Raw genomic sequence first — 22,924 nt, forward strand, 5'->3', positions numbered from 1 at the left:
TGCTGGAGGGTGCTGTTCCTCCTCTGGCCTCCTGCCAGCATCTGTGCTTTTCTATCGGTCCTAGCCATTGGCATCCTTGGGGCTGGCTCTCCAGGGACAGACAAACACTCAGGGTAGGTTCATAAAGATATATCAGGCAAAAACTCTTAAAGAGGCCCCTTGTAATTTTATAAAATTGAAATCTCATTATAAAGCTCTTACAGGGGAAGCCCAGGGTAGGATCTGGGGGACCTGGGAGGCTGGCAGGGGCTGTGGCTGGCCCCCAAAGTGCATTCTGGCCCTGTCCGCGGAGATATGTATGTTTTGGGGGAAACAGACCCCAGGCTAGGGGCAGCCCTGACAGATCTAAGGCAGGCTTTCTCAACCTTGGCACTTAGGGCCATAATTCTTTGCTGTGGGGCTGTCTTGTGCATTGTAGGATGTTTAACAGCATCCCTGGCCTCTACCCATGAGATGCCAATAGCATCACCCCAGTTGTGACAACCATAAATGTCTCCAAACATGGCCAAATGTGACCTGGAAGACAAACTCACGCTCAGTCGAGAACCACTGGTCTAAGAGTAATCCCATCCCTTCCCAATTAGTGGTTCAGGAATAGGCATGTGACCCAATCCTGTTGAGTGGGTCATGAGGAAAGGCCTGCTAGTAAGTTCTTAGCACCTTCTCATTGGTGTCAGAGAGTTAAGGGGAGCAGGCTGTCACTTTTCCACTGGATGTGAACAAGGAAGCACACACCCTGACGGCCATTGGCAGCCATCTTGTGACCATGAGGATATTCGCAGCTAATGCTGTGGACAGAGGAAGCCTCACCCTGATGTCACTGTTGGCAAGCTGAATCAGCCAGCTCTGAAGAGGGCCTAGACTTTGAACCATTTCTTTTCTTTGTCTTTTGAAACTGAGTTTCGCTCTTGTTGCCCAGGCTGGAGTGCAATGGCGCAATCTTGGCTCATCACAACCTCCGCCTCCCGGGGTCAAGCGATTCTCCTGCCTCAGCCTCCCGAGTAGCTGAGATTACAGGCACCCGCCACCATACCTGGCTATTTTTTTTTTGTATTTTTAGTAGAGATGGGGCTTCTCCATGTTGGTCAGGCTGGTCTCGAACTCCCAATCTCAGGTGATCCGCCTGCCTCGGCCTCTCAAAGTGCTGGGATTATAGGCGTGAGCCACTGCACCTGGCCCCATTTCTTTTCTTTTTTTTTTTTTGACAAGGTCTTGCCCTGTTGCCAAGGCTGGAGTGCAGTGGTGCAATCATGGCTCACTGCAGCCTCAAACTCAAAGTGATCCTCCCAACTCAGCCTCCCGAGTAGCTGGGACGAAAGGTGTGTGCTACCACACCTGGCCTTGGGCCATTTCTTAATCGATTTCCTTATTGTTTAGGCCAGTCTGAATGGGCATCTGTTACTTGTGCCTGTAGCATCTACACACTGTGAGTCTTCCGGACTTTATGAAACAAGGTCACTTGGCCCATATCTTATAGATTTGGGCTGTTTCTTCCCTCAGTCCTAGTGCCACACCCTCATGTTACACAGCTGTTTTAAAAATAAGCTAAATAAAGCACCTTGGGAAAATTTCTACTTGTGGATCTCTGTACACCGTCCCCATTATGTTTATCAAGTCTATTGGTCCTGTCCTGTGGGCCCCAGAGAATAGTCTGTAGCATTTTTTATAAGGACATTGATCCACCTCCCCAAATGACAGCTCCATAGTTACTAGATCATTCTGTCTAGAATGTATGCTGCCTTCCTTCTGCATATGCATCAAGCCTGGGCTTCCCAGACCAGGACTCTATGCGGGAGGTGGGGACCTGGAGCCCAGTTGTTCCAGGGCCAATCGCTTCATTCTGTCATCTGGTACAGCCAGGAATAGAGCAATTGTAAGCATCCCTGGTGACTGAGCTCATATAGAAAGAGGTTGTGCCTTAACCACCCCTAGGAACAAGGTGTACAGGGACAGTCTTTTTAAAAAATCTTCTTTGGGCGGTGGGGTGGGGGTGGGGTGATTTCTGGTAAAAACGAAAACCTGCTAAACAAATTCTTTTTTTTTTTTGAGTCAAAGTCTCACTCTGTCACCCAGGCTGGAGTGCAGTGGCACAATCTCGGCTCACTGCAACCTCTGCCTCCCAGGTTCAAGTGATTCTCCTGCCTCAGCCTTCTGAGTAGCTGGGATTACAGGCGCCCACCACCACACCCAGCTAATTTTTTTGTATTTTTAGTAGAGAGAGGGTTTTTTCATGTTGCCCAGGCTGGTCTCAAACTCCTGGGCTCAAGTGATCTGCCTGCCTCAGCCTCCCAAAGTGTTGGGATTACAGGCGTGAGTCAGTACACCCAGCCTAACAAATTCTAAAAGAGCTGTAACATTGACAGTCTCTTCATGGTCCCAGTTATTTCCAAAAGGGCATCTGCGCTGGTTCCTTCTGGTGGGTTAACAACAGGGCAGATCCACTAGAATACAGCTCTCAAAATCTACTGCACATGGAATCACCCAAAGAGCTTTACAAAAATCCTGATCCCAGGCCACATTCCAGACCACTTACATTTGAACCTCAGGTCCAAACTCAGGCATCAGCATTTAAAACATTCCTCAGGTGACTCCCAACATGCAGCTGATTTGCCAGCCAGCCCTCTGCAGTCTGGATCAAAGGTTCTCAACGTGAGATCCCTGAACCAGCAGCCCCTTTGCTAAGAACTGGGAACTTGTGGGAAAGGCAGCGTCTCAGACCCCACCCCAGATCTACTGAATCAGAAACTCTGGGGGTGGGGCCAGCACTTTGTTTCAACAAGCCCTCCAGGAGACTCTGAGGCACTAGTCTGGTCTCAAACTTGACTGTGCAACAAATGGCCCAGAGATCTTTTTGAAGTGTAGAGTCTGACTCGGCAGGTGTGGGTGGAGCTGAGAGGCCAGCAAGATCCCAGGTGGGGCCGACGCTGCTCATCCTACCGCATTTTGAGTAGCAAGGAGCTACCAAGAGCAGCCGACGGGGTTTCATTCTCATCTACTGGAAGCAACTTTAATAGACAACTGAAAAACAAAACAAAACAACTGAGATACCTGTTTCTGCCAGAAAATCCACGCCATTCACTGGTCAGCTGTTCCAAAACCAGAGTTAAGGCTACTGCAGCTGTCCCCGCGTGCCTGACCGCATTCCAGTAAATAATCCCACATGGCAGGTCAGCTCACCTGGTTACTGCCAAGGCATGTTCCCAGCTGGTGTGACTCAGAGGCACACCAGAATTTTTTTATTATTATTTGGCGATAGGGTCTTCCTTTGCCACCCAGGCTGGAGTGCTGTGGTCTGATCACAGTTTACTGCAGCCTTCAACTCCCGGGCTCAAGTGATCTTCCTGCCTTAGACTCCCAAGTAGCTGAGATTATAGGCACACGCCACCACACCCAGCTAATTTAAAAATATTTTTGTAGAGACCAGGTCTCACTATGTTGCCTGGTTTGGTATCAAACTCCTGGCCTTAAGTGATCCTCCTGCCTCGGCCTCCCAAAGTGCCAGGATTATAGGTGTGAGCCATCATGCCCAGCCAGAGCACCAGAAATAGCTCCAAACTGTAGAAGGAGCCTCCCTGTAGCACTGTTGGCTCCCTCCTTCCTGTGGAGTCTCCACAGCAGTCCCTCCCCACCATGAGGCCAGAAAGGCTAACAGCTTTGCTGTCACCCAACAGAAATGCTTTAAGTACTGACCACTGCTGGAGGGAAAGGCTACCGCTAACACTTGGGATGTTTTCTGACAGCCTCCGAAACTTCTATGAACTGCGGAGGCATAGAATCCTCTCCTAAAATTTCTCCCAGATCTTAACGTCAGGCCTGTCTGGCCCTTTCATGAGTACGTGGGTTATAGTCTCTGGCAGGCACTTGTGAAGAGTGTGACTGATTGACACTTTTTTGCCTTGGTTGCCGGGAAGCTCAGATCTCCCCTCTGCATGTCCCTTCCCTAGGACCTCCCATGGTGTACTTGGAGTTGGGACCTCACCTGGCTCTCCCTTATCTTTCCAGCTGCCATTTTTTCCCCTTTTTAACTTTCTTTCCCATCCACTTATTTGAAATATTATCTCACGGTAACAAACGAAAGTGTCTATCACCTCCTGCTGTGTTGTCATCTTGCATGAGCTACCTAACTTCTCTGTTCTTCAGTTTCTGCAGCTGTAAAATGATGATACTAACAGAGCCAACCTCGCTTTGAGGATCACATGAGTTAATAAAGGCCTGGCACACAGTTAGCACTCAATAAATGTTAGTTATGATTTTTATTATATTGTTTACGTGAGCTCATTTAAGTCCTTTGAAGAAGACATAAATATCCCGTCGTTATTGTCATCATGGCCCTCCAGGGTCCCCCCCTCTCCAGACCTGAGCCTACCCCAATGAAGTCTCAGCCTTGGCCAGCCTCCCCACTCCTCTAACTGGGCAGGAGGCTCCTGAGTGCGCCATGTTCGTATCATTCCTGCTCTGTCCATTGCGCTTGGCCCACCCACCTTGGCTGTCCAGGCCGATGTCCATGACGCCATGCTTGACCTTCATGTGCCGGCTCAGGTTGCCCTTGAGATTAAACTTGCTGGAGCAGTAGGGGCACTTGAAGGGCTTGCTGCCCGCGTGCAGGTGCATGTGGCCCAGCAGGTTGTACATGCGGTTGAAGGACTTCCCGCACACCTAGAACACATCAACCCGGTGTCCTGAGCCTGTGGGGAACCTGCTTTCCCTGGACCCCAGCCCACTCCCACCTCTATGGCTGGGCCAGAATCCTTTTTTTTTTTGAGACAGACTCTCACTCTGTCGCCCAGGCTGGAGTGCAGTGGCGTGATCTCGGCTCACTGCAACTTCTGCCTCCTGGGTTCAAGTGATTCTCCTGCCTTAGCCTCCCGAGTAGCTGGGACTACAGGCACGTGCCACCACGCCCGGCTAATTTTTTGTATGTTTAGTAGAGAAGGGGTTTCACCACACTGGCTAGGCTGGTCTCGAACTCCTTACCTCAAATGATCCGCCCATCTCAGCTTCCCAAAATGCTGGGATTACAGGCATGCACCACCATGCCTGGCCCAGAATCCTGTTCTTTATGGACAGTTCTCTCTTTATGCTTTTCCATGTGACCCCAGACACCCGAGAGACAGGGACACAAGCCATCCATTGCGGATCACTGCTCCTGTGGGTCTGCCCCACTTTCTTTTCTTTTTTTTGAGACGGAGTCTCACTCTGTCGCCCAGGCTGGAGAACAGTGGCGCGATCTCAGCTCACTGCAAGCTCCGCCTCCTGGGTTCACGCCATTTTCCTGCCTCAGCCTCCCGAGTTGCTGGGACTACAGGTGCCTGCCACCACGCCCAGCTAATTTTTTGTGTTTTTAGTAGAGACGGGGTTTCACTGTGTTAGCCAGGGTGGTCTCGATCTCCTGACCTTGTGATCCACCTGCCTCGGCCTCCCAAAATGCTGGGATTACAGGCGTGAGCCACCGCGCCCGGCCAGGTCTGCCCCACTTTCTCTGAGCCGGAGTTATCAGAAACCCAGGGCTTGGATCTCGAGCTGCACTGAGCCCTCAGGCTGGGGTCCTTTCTCTGTGGCTGCACCATGACCTTCACTCCCTCCCCAGCTCTCAGAAAAAAACAACTTCAGCAGCTTTCAGGATCTGAATCCCCACCTGCCCTCCCAACCCCCAAAGCCCAGGCTAAGTTTCACCCAGCCGGGGCTCCTCTTGCCCGCACTGGCCAGGCCGGCGCTTGGTGGGCCACAGCTGTTGCAGGCATGCTGATTCCAGGCCACCCTTGGGGAGGTCCCAGCCCCGGGGCCTGACGGCCTGGTACCTTGCATTTGAATGGCTTCACGGGCGAGTGTACAATCATGTGGGTCTTGAGGGTCTGCTTCTGCACAAAGGTCTTGAAGCAGATGTGGCACTGGTAGGGCCGGACGCTGGTGTGGATCAGCATGTGCCGCTTCATGTTCGCCTGTAGGGTGAACTCCCGGCCACACACCTCGCACTTGAACTCCTTCACGCCCTGTGGGGTGGGGGGTGATGGTCAGGGCTACACAATGGGCACAGCCTCTGGCAGTGACTCTTGGTGGGGAGCCGGGTAGGTGCAGGGCCATAGCATCACAAAGGCACAGTTTCTGGGAAATGTCTCTTTTTGAGGGTATTCCAAAATAGGTAACACTTGTTTAAAACCACCAAAGAATGTTGCGGCAGAGCCACTTACTCCAGGAAGCCTTTCAGTAATAGACAGAAATAGGCTGTGCCTTACTGTAACGATCCAGATACCTGCTGTCTCCTGCCCCCAGGGTGGATGTGTACATAAGGTCTGTACTGGTGCACTAAGGCAAACGTGTGCTCATTCATTCATTCGACAACCATTTACCGGGCACCTGCTCCAAGCCAGTACCACGCTAGGCGGCAGGGGCCTGTGGTCAAGAAGACACAGGGTCTGCCTGCTGTCTGTGGACTGTTTCATCAGATCAAGGACATGTGTATGTGTTTTTATCCTCCATGCTGTCTCTTGGTGGCCTTTTTGGTTCACAGACCCTTTTGATAATATGATTAAAGCTATGGACACCCCCCCAAAAGTGGCACTTAGGTCTATGTAGAATTTCGAAAGGTCTCAAATTCCTGGAGCCTATCCACTGACCTCTTGAAAGTGTTTTCCTAACTTCCCTGGTGATAACAGCCACCTGTAGTTCTTATCCAACATACAGCCTTGCAGGCTGCTCCCTGGAGGGTCTGATTCATGGGGCCTGGGACGGGCCCAGGAATTTTTATTCTCAACAGGGCCCCCAGATGATTCTTATCATTGATGGATTTTGGGCTATTCACCCCCAGGAGACATGGATTCCAGGAGAAAACCCACTGGTTTGGACTGTGAACTTTCTTTTCTACGGTTTGGAGGTCACGCCCAGAGCAGGACAGGGTGTTGTGTGCAAAGGGGTCCAATTTATTATCCATAGAGGAAAATTAGGATAAAAGCTGGGAGCCGGGCTGGATGCGGTGGCTCATACCTGTAATCCCAGCATTTTGGGAGGCTGAGGCAAGAGGATCACCTGAGGCCAGGAATTCAAGACCAGTGTGGACAACATAGCAAGACCCTATCTCTAAAATTTGAAAAAGGCTGGGCTCATGCCTGTAATCCCAGCACTTTGGGAAGCTAAGGTGGGCAGATCACAAGGTCAGGAGTTCGAGACCAGGCTAGCCAACATGGTGAAACCCTATCTCTACTAAAAATACAAAAATTAGCTAAGCATGGTATGCGCCTGTAATCCCAGCTACTCAAGAGGCTAAGGCAGGAGAATTGCTTAAACCCAGGAGGCGGAGGTTGCAGTGAGCCGAGATCATGCCACTGCACTCCAGCTTGGGTGACAGAGTAAGACTCTGTCTCAAAAAAAAAGAAAAAGTAAAAATAAATAAATAAAAGAATTTTTTTTTAAGTTGGGAGTTGTTTTCTTTTTGATGAGTTAGTAATTTAGTAGGAACCCAGTGGGACATGTGTCTATGGTCACAGCTGCTGTCTTAACTGCTTGTTTGGTATAAAAACTTTGTATTATAACTTAATGGTTCCCGTGTCTATGTCTCTTAGCAGCAGGGACTGTGTCTTGTGTTGTAAACCCACTGTTGACACATCGCAGATGTGTATGACCACCAGGGGGCCCTGCCATTCAGGAGTTTATTTTATAAACACATGATGTGCACATTGTACAAATTTAGGCTGATAATAGGGACATTTTCAGTTTTATTAGCCTTTGGTTTTTGCTTTCAGCTTTTCTTCACAGTATTAACACTCTGTGGACTTGGGATTTTTGTTTTGTTTTCTTTTTGAGATGGAGTCTTGCTTTCATTGCCCAGGCTAGAGTACAGCGGCACGATCTTGGCTCACTGCAACCTCTGCCTCCCAGGATTCAAGCAATTCTCCTGCCTCAGCCTCCCGAGTAGCTGGGACTACAGGCGCCCATTACCACGCCCAACTAATTTTTGTATTTTTAGTAGAGACGGGGTTTCGCCATGTTGGCCAGGTTGGCCTCGAACTCCTGACCTTGTGACCTGCCCGCCTCAGCCTCCTAAAGTGCTGGGATTACAGGCGTGAGCCACTGCGCCAGGCCCTGGACTTAGGATCTTTAAGTCCCCTAGTAGAGGAGAAAGATGGCAAATATATAGCATATGTGCTGTCACCCTGCACAATCACTCAGTGCAGACATTAACAATCAATCATAGGGTTTTATTGCCAAGCCTAGATTCAGTTTCAGAATCCTTTTCTCTTTTTGGAGACACAGTCTTGCTCTGTTGCCCAGGTTGGAGTGCAGTGGTGCAATCACAGCTTACTGCAGCCTTGACCTCCTGGGCTCAAGCGATCCTCCTGCTTCAGTCTCATGTGTAGCTGGACCACAGTTGTGTGCCACCATGCCTGGCTAATTTTTTGATTTTTTTCCTTTTTTTGAGATAGAGTCTTGCTCTGTCACCTGGGCTGGAGCACAGTGGTGTGATCTTGGCTCACTGGAATCTCTGCCTCCTGGGTTCAAGCTGGGACTACAGGTGCACACCACCACACTCAGCTATTTTTTAAAAATATTTTTAGTAGAGCCAGGGTTTCACCATGTTAGCCAGGCTGGTCTCAAACTCCTGGGCTCAAGTGATTCTCCTGCCTCAGTCTCCCAAAGTGTTGGGATTACAGGTGTGAGCCATTGCATCCAGCCCAGAATTCTTCCTTTTTTTTTTCTTAAAAAAAAAAAAAAAAAGTCTTGCTATGTTGCCCAGGCTAGAGTGCAGTGGCTATTAATAGGAGCAATCATAGCCTCTAACTCCCAGGTTCGAGCAAACTTCCCACCTCAGCCTCCTGAGTAGCTGGGACTACAGGTGTGCAGCACCATGCCTGGCTAGACTCTTTCTTGACATTACATTTTAGGCAGCTACTACCAGTTGACTGGAGGAGCCTCTGCAATGAAACCTACAAATTGCTGGTTTCCAGGCCTGGCAGGGTGTTAACAGCTCCCCAACTCCCTATAGTGTCTACTGTGAGAGACAGGGTCGCAAGTCTGACCTGGAGTATCACTCATAGGCCACCGTTATGGGGAGAGGAAGCTCTATGTACATTCAGCTTTGAAGGGTAAAGTTGGTGGGATTTCGGTGGAAGTACCAGTGTGGGATTGTGGGACCCGAGGGGCCTCATTCCACCTACCCGGATATGAGGGCCTCTCAGAGGAGGTGATATTGGCTGAAAAGCGGGGAGGCTAGTGGCTGAAGGCAGGGAATGGAGGGCAGGGGGGTACAGGTCAAGGCTGGGTTTAGGGACATGGTAGATTAGAAAGTGCTGCTCAATTTTCTGCCTTCCCGAGCCACTGTGCCTAGTTTAGCCATATTCTAGAACTACCTGTACTTTTCCATAACAAATATTTTTCCTTACATCTTCTCTGCTTTGAAAATTAAATATATTTAGCCTGTTCTTAAAGGGAAGTCACAGGTTTTGATTCGCTTTTGTCATGACAAGGAACAAAGGACACCCTCTGTACTTCTGACCACTGAGCCAGGACGCCTCCCTGTTGCATCCTGGCCTCTCTCTGGCCTCTGTCCTCCCATCTAGAAAATAGGGAGGGTAAGAGACTTCAGTGATTCTCAAACTGTGTTCCTTGGGTCTTGCAGGGGTTCTAAAAATGATTTTTTTTTTTTTTTTTTTTTGAGACAGGGTCTGTCTGGTTGCCCAGGCTGAAGTGCAGTATCGTGATTTCAGCTCACTGCAACCTCAGCCTTTCAGGCTCAGGTGTTCCTCCCACCTTAGCCTTCCAAGTAGCTGGGACTATAGGTGTGTGCCACCACACCCAGCTAATGTTTAAATTTTTTTTTTTTTTTTTTTTTTCTGAGACAGAGTTTTGCTCCTGTTGCCCAGGCTGGAGTGCAATGGTGCAGTCTCAGCTGACTGCAACCTCTGCCTCCCGGGTTGAAGCGATTCTCTTGCCTCAGCCTCCCAAGTAGCTGGGATTACAGGCATCCGCCACCACACCCGGCTAATTTTTGTATTTTTAGTAGAGACAGGGTTTCACCATTGGCAAGGCTGGTCTTGAACTCCTGACCTCAGGTGATCTGCCCGCCTTGGCCTCTCAAAGTGCTGGGATTATAGGCATGAGCCATCACGCCTGGCCATGTTTAAATTTTTTTGTAGCGATGGGGTCTCATTATTTTGCCCAGGCTGGTCTCAAACTCCAGGACTCAAGCAATCTGCCTGCCTTGGCCTCCCAAAGTGCTGGGATTACAGGCATGAGCCATTGTGCCCGGCCAAATACATGTTTTTGAATGCGTAAAGCTTTACTACTTACAAAACTAATTTCAATTAGTTTCTAATACTAATTGATTTCTAATACTCATCAAAATAAGTATATAATGATAAAACTAGGAGACCACCTAAATGGTCCCATCTGGGGCTTTGGAAAGTACTGGATGAAAAAGTGGTAGGAGGGGCAGGTAGATCCCCAGGCCCTGGGAACGGCCTTACCTTGTGGGTGAGGGAGTGCTGCTTGAGGTGGTGGATCTGGCTGAACTCCATGCCGCATTCAGTGCACACAAAGGGTCGCACGTTCTGGTGCTTGAGCATGTGGTTCTGCAACTGGCTGCGGTAGTGGAAGGACTTGTCACACTCGAGGCACTGGTAGAGGGTGGGGCCCTGGTGGGAGGCCAGGTGGCGCTTGAGCTGGGTCAGGGTGGAGAAGTCCAGGCCGCACTCGACGCAGACATGGCAGCGGCCACTCTCATGCTTCACTTCGTGGGCCTTGAGCTCGCTGGGGTAGGCGAAGCCACGGCCGCAGAAGTGGCAGCTGTAGGGCTTGACCTCCGAGTGCAGCAGCATGTGGCGCTTGAGGTGGCTGGTCTGCGTGAAGGCCTTGTGGCATACCTGGCACTTGTGGGGCCGGGTGCCCTGGTGCGTCAGCAGGTGAGTCTGCAGGTGGCTGGGCTGCTTGAAGAGCTTGCTGCAGTGTGGGCACGAGTGTGGCTTGATGCCGTTGTGGCCCAGGATGTGCGTCACCAGGTTGTACTTGGACGTGTAGGACTTCTCGCACATGCGGCACTGCCAGCGCTTCTGGCGGTCGCCCGCCTCCACCAGGTAGGAGTCGTCGATCTGCACGTTGATGTCCAGCCGATCCAGCTGGGCCTTCTTGTGGCGTTCCACGGTCGAACCCGCCGTGTCAGCCTCAAACTCGCTGGCCTCCTGCCACACGAAGCCCTGTTCCGGCTTGACAGGCTCCGGGGACTCCATGCTGGGGGCCTCGGGGTCACTCAGGGGGGCCAGGTGGGGTGGCTCGAACCCACACTCTGTGGGCAAGGCCTCTGGCCCAGGCAGCGCCATGCTGGGCTCAGGGAAGCCATCCCGGGCCGGGGCCGGGAAGTGAGGGTCATATGGGGCCACGTCCAGCTCCGGCCTCGGGGTTCGGGGCAGATGCCGGAGCGTCCGGGGCTTGCGGCTGAAGGCGCTGAGGTCGATCATCTTGACGGCGCTGCTCTGCACCAGGGCGTCACAGCCGCCACTGGCCGCCTCGGCGGGGGCTTCTGCTGGCCCTGCGTCCTTGTCGTCACCCGGCACGGAAACCTCATAGACCTCCTGTTCCTCCTCCTCCACCTTCTCAAACTTGACCTTAGGCACCAGCCGCACAGGTGGCCGCGTCTTCCGCCGGGTGTGCTTCTCAAAGGCTGCCTCCACCTCCAGCACTTCCTCCTCTGCTGGCTCCTCCAAGGCCCTCCCGTTGCAGGCCAGCTGGTAGACGTCGGGGCCTGGTGGCCCGGGCTCTCCCATGGCTGCCCCTGAAAGCTCGGGCCCCAGGTCCGGGTAGAAGGCCTCGGCGCTTATGGTAGCTCCAAAGAGCTCATTTTCGGAGACCAGGCCAAGCACGGCGGCCTGAGCCAAGGACAGCACCACCACGGCGTCCGTCTGTGTCCCTGAGTCCATGAAGCCCTCCATCCCGTGACGGCTAGCTAGGAGGGCATCGCTGTGGGTGGAGAAGGGAAGGTTAATATTGCTGGCTCACTGCTGCACAGACAGACAACAGACACAGCACAGACAAGGGCTTGGCTGATTTTTGGGTGTGTCTGGCCCTGATGTCTTTTCTACTCCGGCCTTGGGAACAGGGCACACTTGTTATTATAGGGAGCAATGATTCCCGCTGTGTCTCTGACCATCTCCTCCATCTCCCTGGGGGATCCTGGGTAAGCTCTGCCCCCTTGCTGGCCTCAGTCTTCCCATCTGTACAACAGGGAGGTGGGATTTCCTCAGTGGTTCTCAAACTGTGTTCTACAGGTCCTTCAAGAATTCCTTAAAAAGGCTGGGCATGGTGGCTCACATCTGTAATCCCAGCACTTTGGGAGGCCGAGACGGGCAGATCACCTGAGGTCAGGGGTTTGAGACCAGCCTGGCCAACATGGTGAAATCCCGTCTCTACTAAAAATACAAAATTAGCTGGGCGTGGTGGCCGGCACCTGTAATCCCAGCTATAAGAGGCTGAGGCAGGAGAATCGCTTGAACCTGGGAGGCGGAGGTTGCAGTGAGCCGAGATCGCGCCACTGCACTCCAGCCTGGGCAGCAAAGTGAGACTCTGTCTCAAAAAAAAAAAAAAAAAAAAATCCTTAAAAATCGGATTCAAAAATGCAAAAAGTAAAGATTCCACTATTTAAAAACTGATTTTAAAAGGCCCACCTACTCAAATGTAATATGTGCCACATTCTAACATATTCAGTAGCCCCACTGGCTTTGTTGCCAAAGTAATTAATTTGCACAGACCTTGGGACTGTGCGGTGAGGTGTTAAGTGTCATTATTTGTAATGACTCGGCCGTATGAATGAGAACGTATGGCAAAAAAACACAACATAAAAAAATAAATTAGGTGCTGAGGCCGATCTCAAACACTGGCTATCACTTGTCAGCCCTGATGCTAAACATCTGCATCTATCACAACTGGTTGTTGTTTTTCTTGATTAGCTAAATGTTATACTTTAAATATCTAAATTTATACTGATAAAAATATCACTTTTATCTGATTTTATACATTGGAGTTCCATGTCAGATATGATTTGAAAGAAGGGCTCCTTGACAGCTAACATGTTTGAGACCACTGTCCGAATTGAATGCTCAAACAGGCTCCCAAGTTCACATTCACAGCCTCTCAACTAACAGGTTTTTTTCTTTCTTTTTGATTAGAGATAGGTCTTGCTCTGCTGCTCAGGCTACTGTAACACAATCATGGCTCACTGCAGCCTCAACCTCCAGCACTGAAGTGATCCTCCTGCCTCGGCCCCCGAAATGCTAGTAATATAGACATGAGCCACTGTACCTGTCCCTAACATGGTCTTCTAAATAGTGCCAATGTGCCCACGTGCCCAGGTACGAACAGCGGCCTCTTCCCTCGCTGGGGCCTCCAGCCACATATGGAGGCACCTGCTCCGTGAGCCCTCTGTGGAGCCCGGTCTTTGCACCCGTGGGTCTTCCCACCTGGGGCGGCCTTTTCCCAACCCCGCTGACCCCTGCTCCTCCCACCAGCCTCCCAGGCATGGCTCGAGGTCCACCTGCTCCTGGGGCCTTCCCGGCTCTCCCGGCCTGCCCTCCTGCCCTCTCCAGGCTTCCAAGGACTGCAGCACGCCAGGCAGTGTGCCCATAGGGGGTGGCAACCTCCTCCTGGGCCTATACCCCTTGCCCTGGTTCAACACCTGGCACATCAGAGGAGGGGGGATGGCATTACTGGGGCGACTCTCGCCTGCTCTGCTCCCAGGGCTCCCAACCGACCAACTACCAGCCTCTCCCAGGGCCACGGTCAGGCACACGGTCGGCGGCCCTTCCTCAGGAAACCGGCTCCGGGCAAGGCGTCCCCCTCCCCCCAGCACCCAGCGGAGCTTCCCCTTCCTGAGGACAGCTAAAAATACCCCAGACAGGAATTTAGCCTCCTTGAAACGTACACCAAAGATTAAACTATTAAGCTTAAAGTGAGGATCTCGTGGAAGGGATCAGATAGAAGGAAACCTCGGCCTGGGGGTCAGGGTGCATCTGGAATAGGCCGGAGGGGCTAAACCTGCCTCCAAACCACCACACCCCACCCCAATGTCCAGCTGCTGGGAAATGCAGTCAGCGAGGACCTCAAGTGCCAGCTCAGTCACTTGCAAGTGACTAAGCAAAGTCACGCCAGTGGCTCAGTTTCCCTATCTGAAAAACGGAGATGAAAACACTCACCCATGGAAGGGTTGTGAGAGCCCAGGGTCCTAACACAGGTGAAGCAGCTTGATTCATTATAAGGCCCTAACCAACTGTAAAGAATCACTGTTGTCGGGGGCATGGTGGCTCACACCTGTAATCCCAGCACTTTGGGAGGCTGAGGCGGGTGGATCACTTGATGTCAGGAGTTCAAGACCAGCCTGGCCAATATGGTGAAACCCCATCTCTACTAAAAATACAAAAATTAGCCAGGCGTGGTGGTGGGTGCCTGTAATCCCAGCTGCCTGGGAGTCTGAGGCAGGAGAATCACTTGAACCCGGGAGGCGGAAGTTGCAGTGAGCAGAGATCGCGCCACTGCATTCCAGCCTGGGCGTCACAGCGAGACTCTGTCTCAAAGGAAGAAAAAAAGAACCATTATTATCTGCCCAGATCTCTGGGAGAAGGCTTTTCTGAAAAAAAGCCACATAGCCAAGAGATGTTTCCATTCTTGGGCCCCAAATTCAGCAAAGCTTAAGTGATTCTGAGGACAACCGCTAGAGACTGAGAACTCATTCATTCATTTGTACAATAAATAGCCGCTAAATCCCTGCTATGGGTTAGGGCTTGTGCTTGGAGACAGCAAGGTGAATGAGGCAGGGGTCCTGCCCCTTGGGGCCCACCACAGCCACCCCCAGTGCCCTCCAGCCACTGTCAGGTTTGCAGAGCACGCTGAGGAGCATGGCTGCCTCCTGTTGCAACAGTCCGTCTGACACAGCACCCAGCGGCAACCCTCCTGTCTGTTGTGGGGTTTGGGCAAATGATGTGTTCAGCAGTTTTTGTAAACTTCCCCAAAGGCAGGACCAGCAAGAAGGAGGAACTGAGCGTCAGTGGCCAAGCCAGTGCTCCCCCCTTGGCCCTGGATGCTGAGTTCAATCCAGGCCCTGCCGTCTACTAGCCGTGTGACATCAGGTGATTCTCATCTCTATGGGGGGGAAAAGGCTCCTGATTCATGGGACAGTGAGATGAGGATGTCAGTGTCGTTAGTTCCCTTCCCTCTCCTTTCCCCTGCAGCCTAATACCAGGAATCAGCCCCCTCCTGCCAACCTCAAGGGCGCGGGCATAAGGAAACAGTTAACAGTGCTTTAGAGGTGAGGAGAGGGCAAAAACTTCAGACAACGAACTGCCCGTGGGAGCTGAAGTGTGGTTCCCTACGGCAAGGGTAACCATGGAGCTGACCGTCCACACCGGGCCCCCTTCTACAAGGGGCCACTCCTTATAGTCACACCAGGACACCAGAAGCAAACCCCTTCCCATATGAACAGGTAGTTTGGACTTGAGAAGGTGCGTCTGTGTCAGGAGCCTGTGCTTGGCTGTAGAAAGGGACTAACCCGGAGTCCTTGTTCTTGAGGGTTTGTGCCTAAGTGGGGGCAGGGCAGGGGTACAGAGAGCTGCCAACACCACGCAAGAGCTACAGCTTCTCATTACAGAGACTCACGAGGTCCCCAGTGAGCCATTTAATACTAGAAACAACGCGGGGGGCAGGGGTGGGGTAGTGCGCTCCCGCCTCACGCCCCAGGAAACCCAGGCTTGAGTAACACACTCCCGAGTGCCCCATCAATGAAGGGGGAGCTGGGTCTGCAGCCAGGCCCGTGCGGCCCCACCGCTGGGTTCCATCTGTGCTCCTGCAGCTATGCACCCGCAGAGGTCACACCTGAGCCCAGCTCCTCAGTTCTCAGGAGCTGCCCTGGGTCACCACAGGCCAGCAGGGGCACGTAGGCAAGACCTGGGCAAACCGCAACATGAAGCCTCGGGCTGCTTCCTGGCTGGCTGGTCCAGGGCCCCAGTGGGCGGGGGGATCTCGGGTCTCTCCTTCCACTAGAAGTCTTCATTGAGCCACAGCCCACCTGGGCAGTTGGCCCCATGCTTTCTTTTACACTGGCCTGGAGACTTGGCTGAGTAGAACACACACCACCCTGTAATGCTCTCTGCCGGGCATATGGGGGCAGGCCCTGTGTTCATGTTGTCTTGTTCACTGGGGCAGCCAGGCAGGCTCTGTGTGTGTGCGTGCATGCATGTGTGTATGCAGAAGGGGATCTGCTGAGGAGGGAATCTAATTTACCTGCATTTCACATGTGTGTTCTGCCTGCCTATCACACACGGAAATGAGGAGTGGGGAGGCCCGGTGTCTCTCTGTTCTTCCTCCTCCTGGGCCAGCATTGTGGCTCGTGTCTCCTCACCCGCTCTGGTTCCATCTCCCAGGCTAAACCCTTCTCCTTATGTCCTGGCACAGGGCCGTCCAGGGCAGGAAGAGAGCCTGCCAGGTGTGTGTCACCTGTGTGCCAGGACTGCCTCCCCACCCAACCCAAGGCCCCTCTGTCATCCGCCTGGGGCCCCACTGTGGCCCCTCCCTTCTTAGAGCAGGGCGTCTCCCACCACTTGTGCTGAGGACTCAGAACAAAAGCTCCCCCCATGTCCAGGAGAAAGGGGAGCTCAGACTGCCCCAGGCTGGCGAGATGAGGGGCGTCCACTGGCTGGGATGTGGCGTGGCCTCCCACCAGGATGCCCTCGGTCCCCAGGGTGGGGAGAAAGTCAATGTGAAAGGCGGGGAAATAGAGACACAGATGAGCTGCCTGATTGTAGTTGTGCTGGAAGTGGGGGAAGGGAGGACATATCAGAGAGAGAAAGGGAGAGGGAGAGAAGAAATGGAGAGACAGGGAAGGGGGGCAGAGGAGGAGCCTGAGTGAGGGGGAGGGAGAGAGAATGAGGCTGTGGAGGCCAAGAAACAAAGGCGGGAGGGGGAGGGGCGTGCAGTGACACCAGAAGCCCAGGACTGCCCTATTTCCCAGGGCTCGGCACCTCCACCTCCCAGGCCTGAGGGCCAGGCCAGCCCCTGGGGAGGGAACAAAGATTCATCGTCTGGGGGCCGGCAGGGGACCTTCCCCACCAAGGCGGGGACGCAGGCTCCTCAGAGCTCTGGAATCTCTCACTGCGACTTCACCTATGGCTTTGCCCCATGGGTCCTGTAAAGGCTGGGCAAGTCACCTGGCTCCTCCACCTGTCTCTGTTTCCTGATCTGTAAAATGGGCACAAGAGCCTACTTGGACTGCGGAGGCGGGCGAACTATTGACCTACCTGCCAGTTACCAGGGTCCCTTCCCCAAGCTGTGACAGCACCTCCTCTCATCCCACACTGCCCACAACAGCGCTCCTTTCTTCTCACTCACCCATCACTCTAGCAGCAGAGGAGGGTCAGGTGGGATCAGGGTGGCTGGTGTCCCCTGGGACACAGATCTCAGGGCAGAGAGTGGGTGAAGACACCCAAAACCTGGTCTGGCACAACAGGAGCCATTTTGAAGAAGAACCAACAGGACCTTGTGGCCACCTGGACACTCTTTGACTAATTCCCACCACCAGGGAGATCTCAAACACCAACTGAAGGGCGGGCACGGTGGCTCACACCTGTAATCCCAGCACTTTGGGAGGCCGAGGCAGGCGGATCACTTGAGCTCAGGAGTTTGTGACCAGCCTGGGTAATGTGATGAGCTCTTGTCTCTGCAAAAAAATGCAAAAATTAGCTAAGTGTGGTGGCGTGCCTGTAGCCCCAGATATTTGGGAGGCTGAGGCAGGAGAATTGCTTGAGCCCGGGAGGCGGAGGTTGCAGTGAGCTGAGATCACGCCACTGCACTCTAGCCTGGGTGACAGGAGTGAAACCCTGTATCAAAAAAAAAAAAAAAACAAAAAAAAGTATAGAAATAAAGAAAAAGCAAGCAAACAAACAAACAAAAACAACCAACAGACAGAGGTCTGGGGCTTCTACCAGGCCAGGCTTGGGACATCACCAAGCACCCATGATCAATATAATTTGATGACTATTTCCTGAGGGTCCAGTGAGCCCATACTCCCTGACACAGCCTCAGCAGTGCCTCGAACTTATCCTGGAAGGCAGGCTTGCCTGTTGGCTCTCTCATCTTGGCCTTGAATCACCAGGTTGCTCAGAGACTGCAGTCTCCAGCCCTGCAGCTGAACCTCTGATCTTTATTTATTTATTTATTTATTTATTTATTTATTTATTTATTTATTTTTTGAGACAGAGTCTCGCTCTGTCGCTCAGGCTGGAGTGCAGTGGAGCGATACTGGATCACTGCAACCTCTGCCTCCTGGGTTCAAGCAATTCTCCTGCCTCAGCCTCCAAAGTAGCTGGGATTACAGGCGCCCACCACCATGCTTGGTTAATTTTTTATATTTTTAGTAGAGACAAGGTGTTCACTATGTTTCCCAGGCTGGTCTCGAACTCCTGACCTCAGGTGATCCACCCGCCTCGGCCTCCCAAAGTGCTGGGATTACAGGCGTGAGCTACTGCGCACAGCCTGACTTTTTATTTTTTTTAAGAGATGGGTCTTCCTCTATTGTCCAGGCTGGAGTGCAGTGGTGCCATCATAGCTCACTGCAGCCTCAAACTCCTGGGCTCAGGCGATCCTCCTGCCTTAGCCTCCCAAGTAGGTGGGACTAAAGGCATGTGCCACCACACCTGTTTAATTTTACATTGTTTTTGTAGAGGTGGAGTCTTGCTAAGTTGCCCAGGCTGGTCTTGAACTTCTGGGGTCAAGCGATCTTCTCACCTTGGCCTCCCAAAGTGCTGGGATGACAGGCCTAAGCCACTGTGCCAGGCTTGAGCCACTGATTTAACGCACATTTACTAAGCACCTATTAGGTGCTTGCTTGTGGGTAGATAGAAGGGGCAAATTAAAGTTCTCACCCTTGGGGAGTTGACTTGCGTAAGCTCAGTCCACATGAAGCACCAGGATCTCTGGGAGGCAGGGGCTGCAGTATGGGGGTGGGGTGGGGACAGGACTGAGGACTGGGTTCCATGGAGGCAGTTCAGGACCCAACAGAGCAAGAGCGGGGAGGGGGCTCCTGACCCTGGGTCTGGCATTCAAGCCCTCCAGGATGTGGCTCTGGACCTTTTGCCCCTCGGAGTCCAGGGCCCTGGGGCTGGAGAGGCTGAAGCTGGAGTGGGCGGGACAGGTAACCAGGTGAGAGGAGAAGAGGAAGTTCCAGGCCTGTATACCGCTGTGAAAAACATGCATGGGATTTCACCGCCTAAGGAAACCAGCCTCTTGGTTTCCCCTGTTGTCCTCCTCGCAGGAGGCTTCAAAGGAAACTCTGCTCACATGCGCAGAAGGGAAGAGGAAGCGAGAGCTGGGAGGCCTGTGCCTCGGGGCCCCTTGCCACAGTCTCACTTCTGCCCAGCCCACAGGCCTCAGGAGCCAGAGGCCCAGGGAGCTGCCACCGGCATGGGGGAGGGGCAGGGGAAGGTCGAGAGTCTCTTCCTCCTGGGATCCTGTCTCTGCCTTGCTTCCCCCTTCTCTGTGGACAGATTCACTGAGCCCCACCTCTGGGAGTCAGAGTGGCTGGGCCCCTGACACAGGGCTACCAACCCACAAACCACCGTGATGCCCACCGTACCCAGCCCTGTTAATAGATAAGGAAACTGAGGCCCAGGGAGGGGAAGGGAATGATCCAAGGTCACACAGTGACACAGTGGGGGAGCAAGGACTAGAATGCAGGTCTCCAGCCCCGCAGCCCCCACAGCCTTTTGGTAGGTGGGATGCACTGCCCATGCCTTCATTTGCTGCCCAAGATGGCTCCCAGGCAGGCTCCACTGCCCCTCTGACCCCACTCACCGATGTTTCCTACCTCGGGGCCTCTGCACAGGCTGATGCCCCTGCCAGGACTGCCCTTCCCTCGAACTGGGTGCATTTCCCATCATCTTTGAGGATTTAGTGCAGGCACTGCCTCCCTTGAAGTACATGAGGGCAGGATGAGGACCCTCTCCCAGCCTGAGACCATCACTGTGATGGTAAATCTTATGCATCATCTTGGCTAAGCTATGGTGCCCAGCTGTGTGCTTGGCTAAGCTAGATGTTGCTATGAAGGTATCTTGTAGATGTGACTCATATTTACAATCGGGTGACTTTAAGAAAAGCAGATGACCCTCCATAATGTGGGTAGGCATCAAACAATCACTTGAAGGCCTTAAGGGCAAACATTGAGGTTTCCCAGAGAAAGAATTCTGCCTTGAGACTGTAACATATGAATCTTGCCTGAGTTTCCAGCCCCCAGGTCTGCCCTGCAGATTTTGGACTTGCCAGCCTCCACAATCACAGGAGCCAATTCCTTAAAAGAGACGTGTGTGTGTGTGTGTGTGTGTGTGTGTGTGTGTAGTGTCTCCTACTGGTTCTATTTCTTTCTAGAACCCTGACTGATATAATCACACTGTGGATCATCTCCTCCCACAGCCAGGCCACCCCTACAGGACAGTGACTGCAGAGGAACAGAGGGGGCCCAGCGGGGGAGTGTCTCTAGAGAAAGACACCAGGGTACAGAAAAGGGAAGAGAAGGAAGCTGACAGTCGCCAAGGGACCAAGACTGAACGTGGTAAGTGAGATGGAGAGTGAAACTCTTGGCCTGAGAGTTCCACCAAGGCTTTGCTCTTCTCTGAGCACCTCACTCCCAGGGCAGTCCTGTCTCCTCCTTAGGGTGGTCTCCAGGCAGCATAGGGAAGGGCCTCTCCAAATTAGTTAGCAAGAGCAGACGCACACTCTCAGTGACCTGACCTTGTCTGGTGAATCAAGCCAGAGGGCCCTCCCCACCCCAGGTGCCTTCTTCCTTGCCCTCCCCTAATGGCAGAGTCCCCAGGAGCTCAGGCCCAGGAGCTCTGAGTGCTTTTTCATCTGACGCCCTCCCAGGTGAGAGAGCCCCTCCCACAGGGCCTGCTCTGACAACCCTTGCTCTCTTGATCCATCCCCCAGGCCCAGGTGCACCTACACCTGATCTGGGAGCCACGCCTCTGCTTCTATAAGCTGAGGGCTGAGGTGGGCCTGACTGCCACAGGGTGGCCCCTGTGTGAGGATCTCCCTCCTCTAAGAGATCACAGTACCCTAAAACCCAAGGAAATGAGGGGTGAAGCCCCCATGGCGAGGCATGAACTATTTTGATGTGACTTTTCAGACACAAACTCTTGTGAAGACAGAGACCCTGGGTCCACAGAGTTCCAGAACTGGTATCGTTTGATTAGAATGCCAATACCGGGGTCTCACTCTAGATCAGTTAAACCAGAATCTCTGGGTTCAGGGCCTGGACATGGGATTTTCTAGAGGCTTCTCAAGTGATTCTGATTCTCCAAATTATTATTATTATTATTATTATTTAGTCTTGCTCTGTCACCCAGGCTGGAGTGCAGTGGCATGATCTCAGCTCACTGCAACCTCCACCTTCTGGGTTCAAGCGATTCTTGTGCCTCAGCCTCCCGAGTAGCTGGGACTACAGGAGTGCGCCACCACGCCTGGCTCATTTTTGGATTTTTCAGTAGACACTGTGTTTCACCATGTCACCCAGGCTGGTCTCGAACTCCTGGGCTCAACTGATCCACCCAGCTTGGCCTCCCAAAGTGCTGGGATTACAGGTGTGAGCCACTGTGCCCGGCCTCTCGAAGTTAATTAGCAAGAGTTGACGCATACTCTCGGTGACCTGGCCTTGCCTGGTGAATCAAGTGGGAGGCCCCTCCCCACCCCAGGTGCCTTCTTCCTCGCCTTCCCCTAATGGCAGCTGCCCCACTTCCAACCCTGGGCCTCCAAGCATAGCATACCCCCACCATCTAGGGCAGTTCATACAGAAGCTGGGCCCAGACCTATGGCCCGGCCCTCCCCAACCCCTGAAAGAACTTGGGCCAAAGTTTCCTCTCTTGGAAACATGGCTGTGCATTAAGCCTCAGTCCATCAGCCACAGGAGCAGATGTGCAAAGAACACACAAAGGAGCGCCATGGGGTAGAGTGAGGCCAAAACACGAAGGAGCAGAGAGCTTGGGCAAGTGGGTGGTGGGGTGGGTGTCTGAGGAGAGCCCAAGGGAACGCTGATCCCAGAAGGCACCTGGATTCTGGATGGTGCCCAGCCCCTGCCCCTAGCCTGGGGGACCCTCGCTGGCAATCAACTCCCCTTAGCCCTTGAGGCGAGTTGGGTGGGCCTCTGGTTCTTATAGAAATGAGCCTGCCTAAACTAACAGGGCGTCTGCTGCACAAATTACTATGGGCAAATGCTGAGCTGCCTGCAGAGCTGCATAAAAAGCACGTGGTAGCTTCTCTTTGATGCTAAGTACAGGAGTAATGCGCCGCCTATGATCTGAAGACACCGGGATCCCAGAAGCCATGGGCCTGATCCTCCCACCTCGCAGCTCACATGCCTAGTAAACGCATGCATGCTTCTTTACTGCAAAGGACGGACGCTTGGCTCTCCCATGGCAGGCTGGTGGCCTTGCTGAAGACCCTGTGCTTCAGCCACTTTGGCTGTGGGTCTTGGAATCTTCACTGGCAGGGCTGAAAGGAACTTTGGGGACCCTCCTGTCCAATGCCATCATTTTACAGATATGGAAACCAAGACCCCAAGGCCCCTACCCCTCAGTGAGGACTAATCTGGAGCTCTTTTTTTTTTTTTTGAGACGGAGTTTTGCTCCTATTGCCTAGGCTGGAGTACAATGATATGATCTCGGCTCACTGCAACCTCCGCCTTCCGGATTCAATCGATTCTCCTGCCTCAGCCTCCAGAGTAGCTGGGATTACAGGCATGTGCCACCATGGCCCAGCTAATTTTTTTTGTATTTTTAGTAGAGACAGAGTTTCTCCATGTTGGTCAGGCCGGTCTTGAACTCCCAACCCCAGGTGATCCACCTGCCTCGGCCTCCCAAAGTGCTGGGATTATAGGTGTGAGCCACTGCACCTGGCCTTTTTTTTTTTTTTT

The 22,924-nt window shown here is 52.8% G+C and overlaps 1 protein-coding gene and 1 non-coding gene across 3 annotated transcripts in view; both read right to left on the minus strand.

The window, feature by feature from the left end:
* The window catches only part of ZNF710 (zinc finger protein 710), an 80,937-nt gene that overhangs the window by 3,090 nt on the left and 54,923 nt on the right, over positions 1–22,924 (minus strand). The window contains exons 2-4 of one of the 2 annotated variants that reach the window (XM_032175961.2): positions 10,458–11,943; positions 5,799–5,990; positions 4,482–4,656 (exon numbers count right to left, since the gene is read on the minus strand). In XM_032175961.2, the coding sequence (XP_032031852.1) occupies positions 4,482–4,656; positions 5,799–5,990; positions 10,458–11,915 (1,825 nt within the window). In that variant the 5' untranslated portion in view covers positions 11,916–11,943. Of the gene's footprint in view, positions 1–4,481; positions 4,657–5,798; positions 5,991–10,457; positions 12,006–22,924 lie in introns of those variants that run through there. The other variant, XM_058427181.1, reaches the window with a different exon arrangement.
* On the minus strand, positions 2,297–2,359 carry LOC116482690 (U7 small nuclear RNA). Its single transcript, XR_004251963.1, has one exon. It is a non-coding gene; the product is annotated as a U7 small nuclear RNA (small nuclear RNA).

The sequence above is a fragment of the Hylobates moloch genome, unplaced genomic scaffold, assembly GCF_009828535.3.
Source record: "Hylobates moloch isolate HMO894 unplaced genomic scaffold, HMol_V3 SCAFFOLD_14, whole genome shotgun sequence".
Classification (NCBI taxonomy): Eukaryota; Metazoa; Chordata; class Mammalia; order Primates; family Hylobatidae; genus Hylobates; species Hylobates moloch.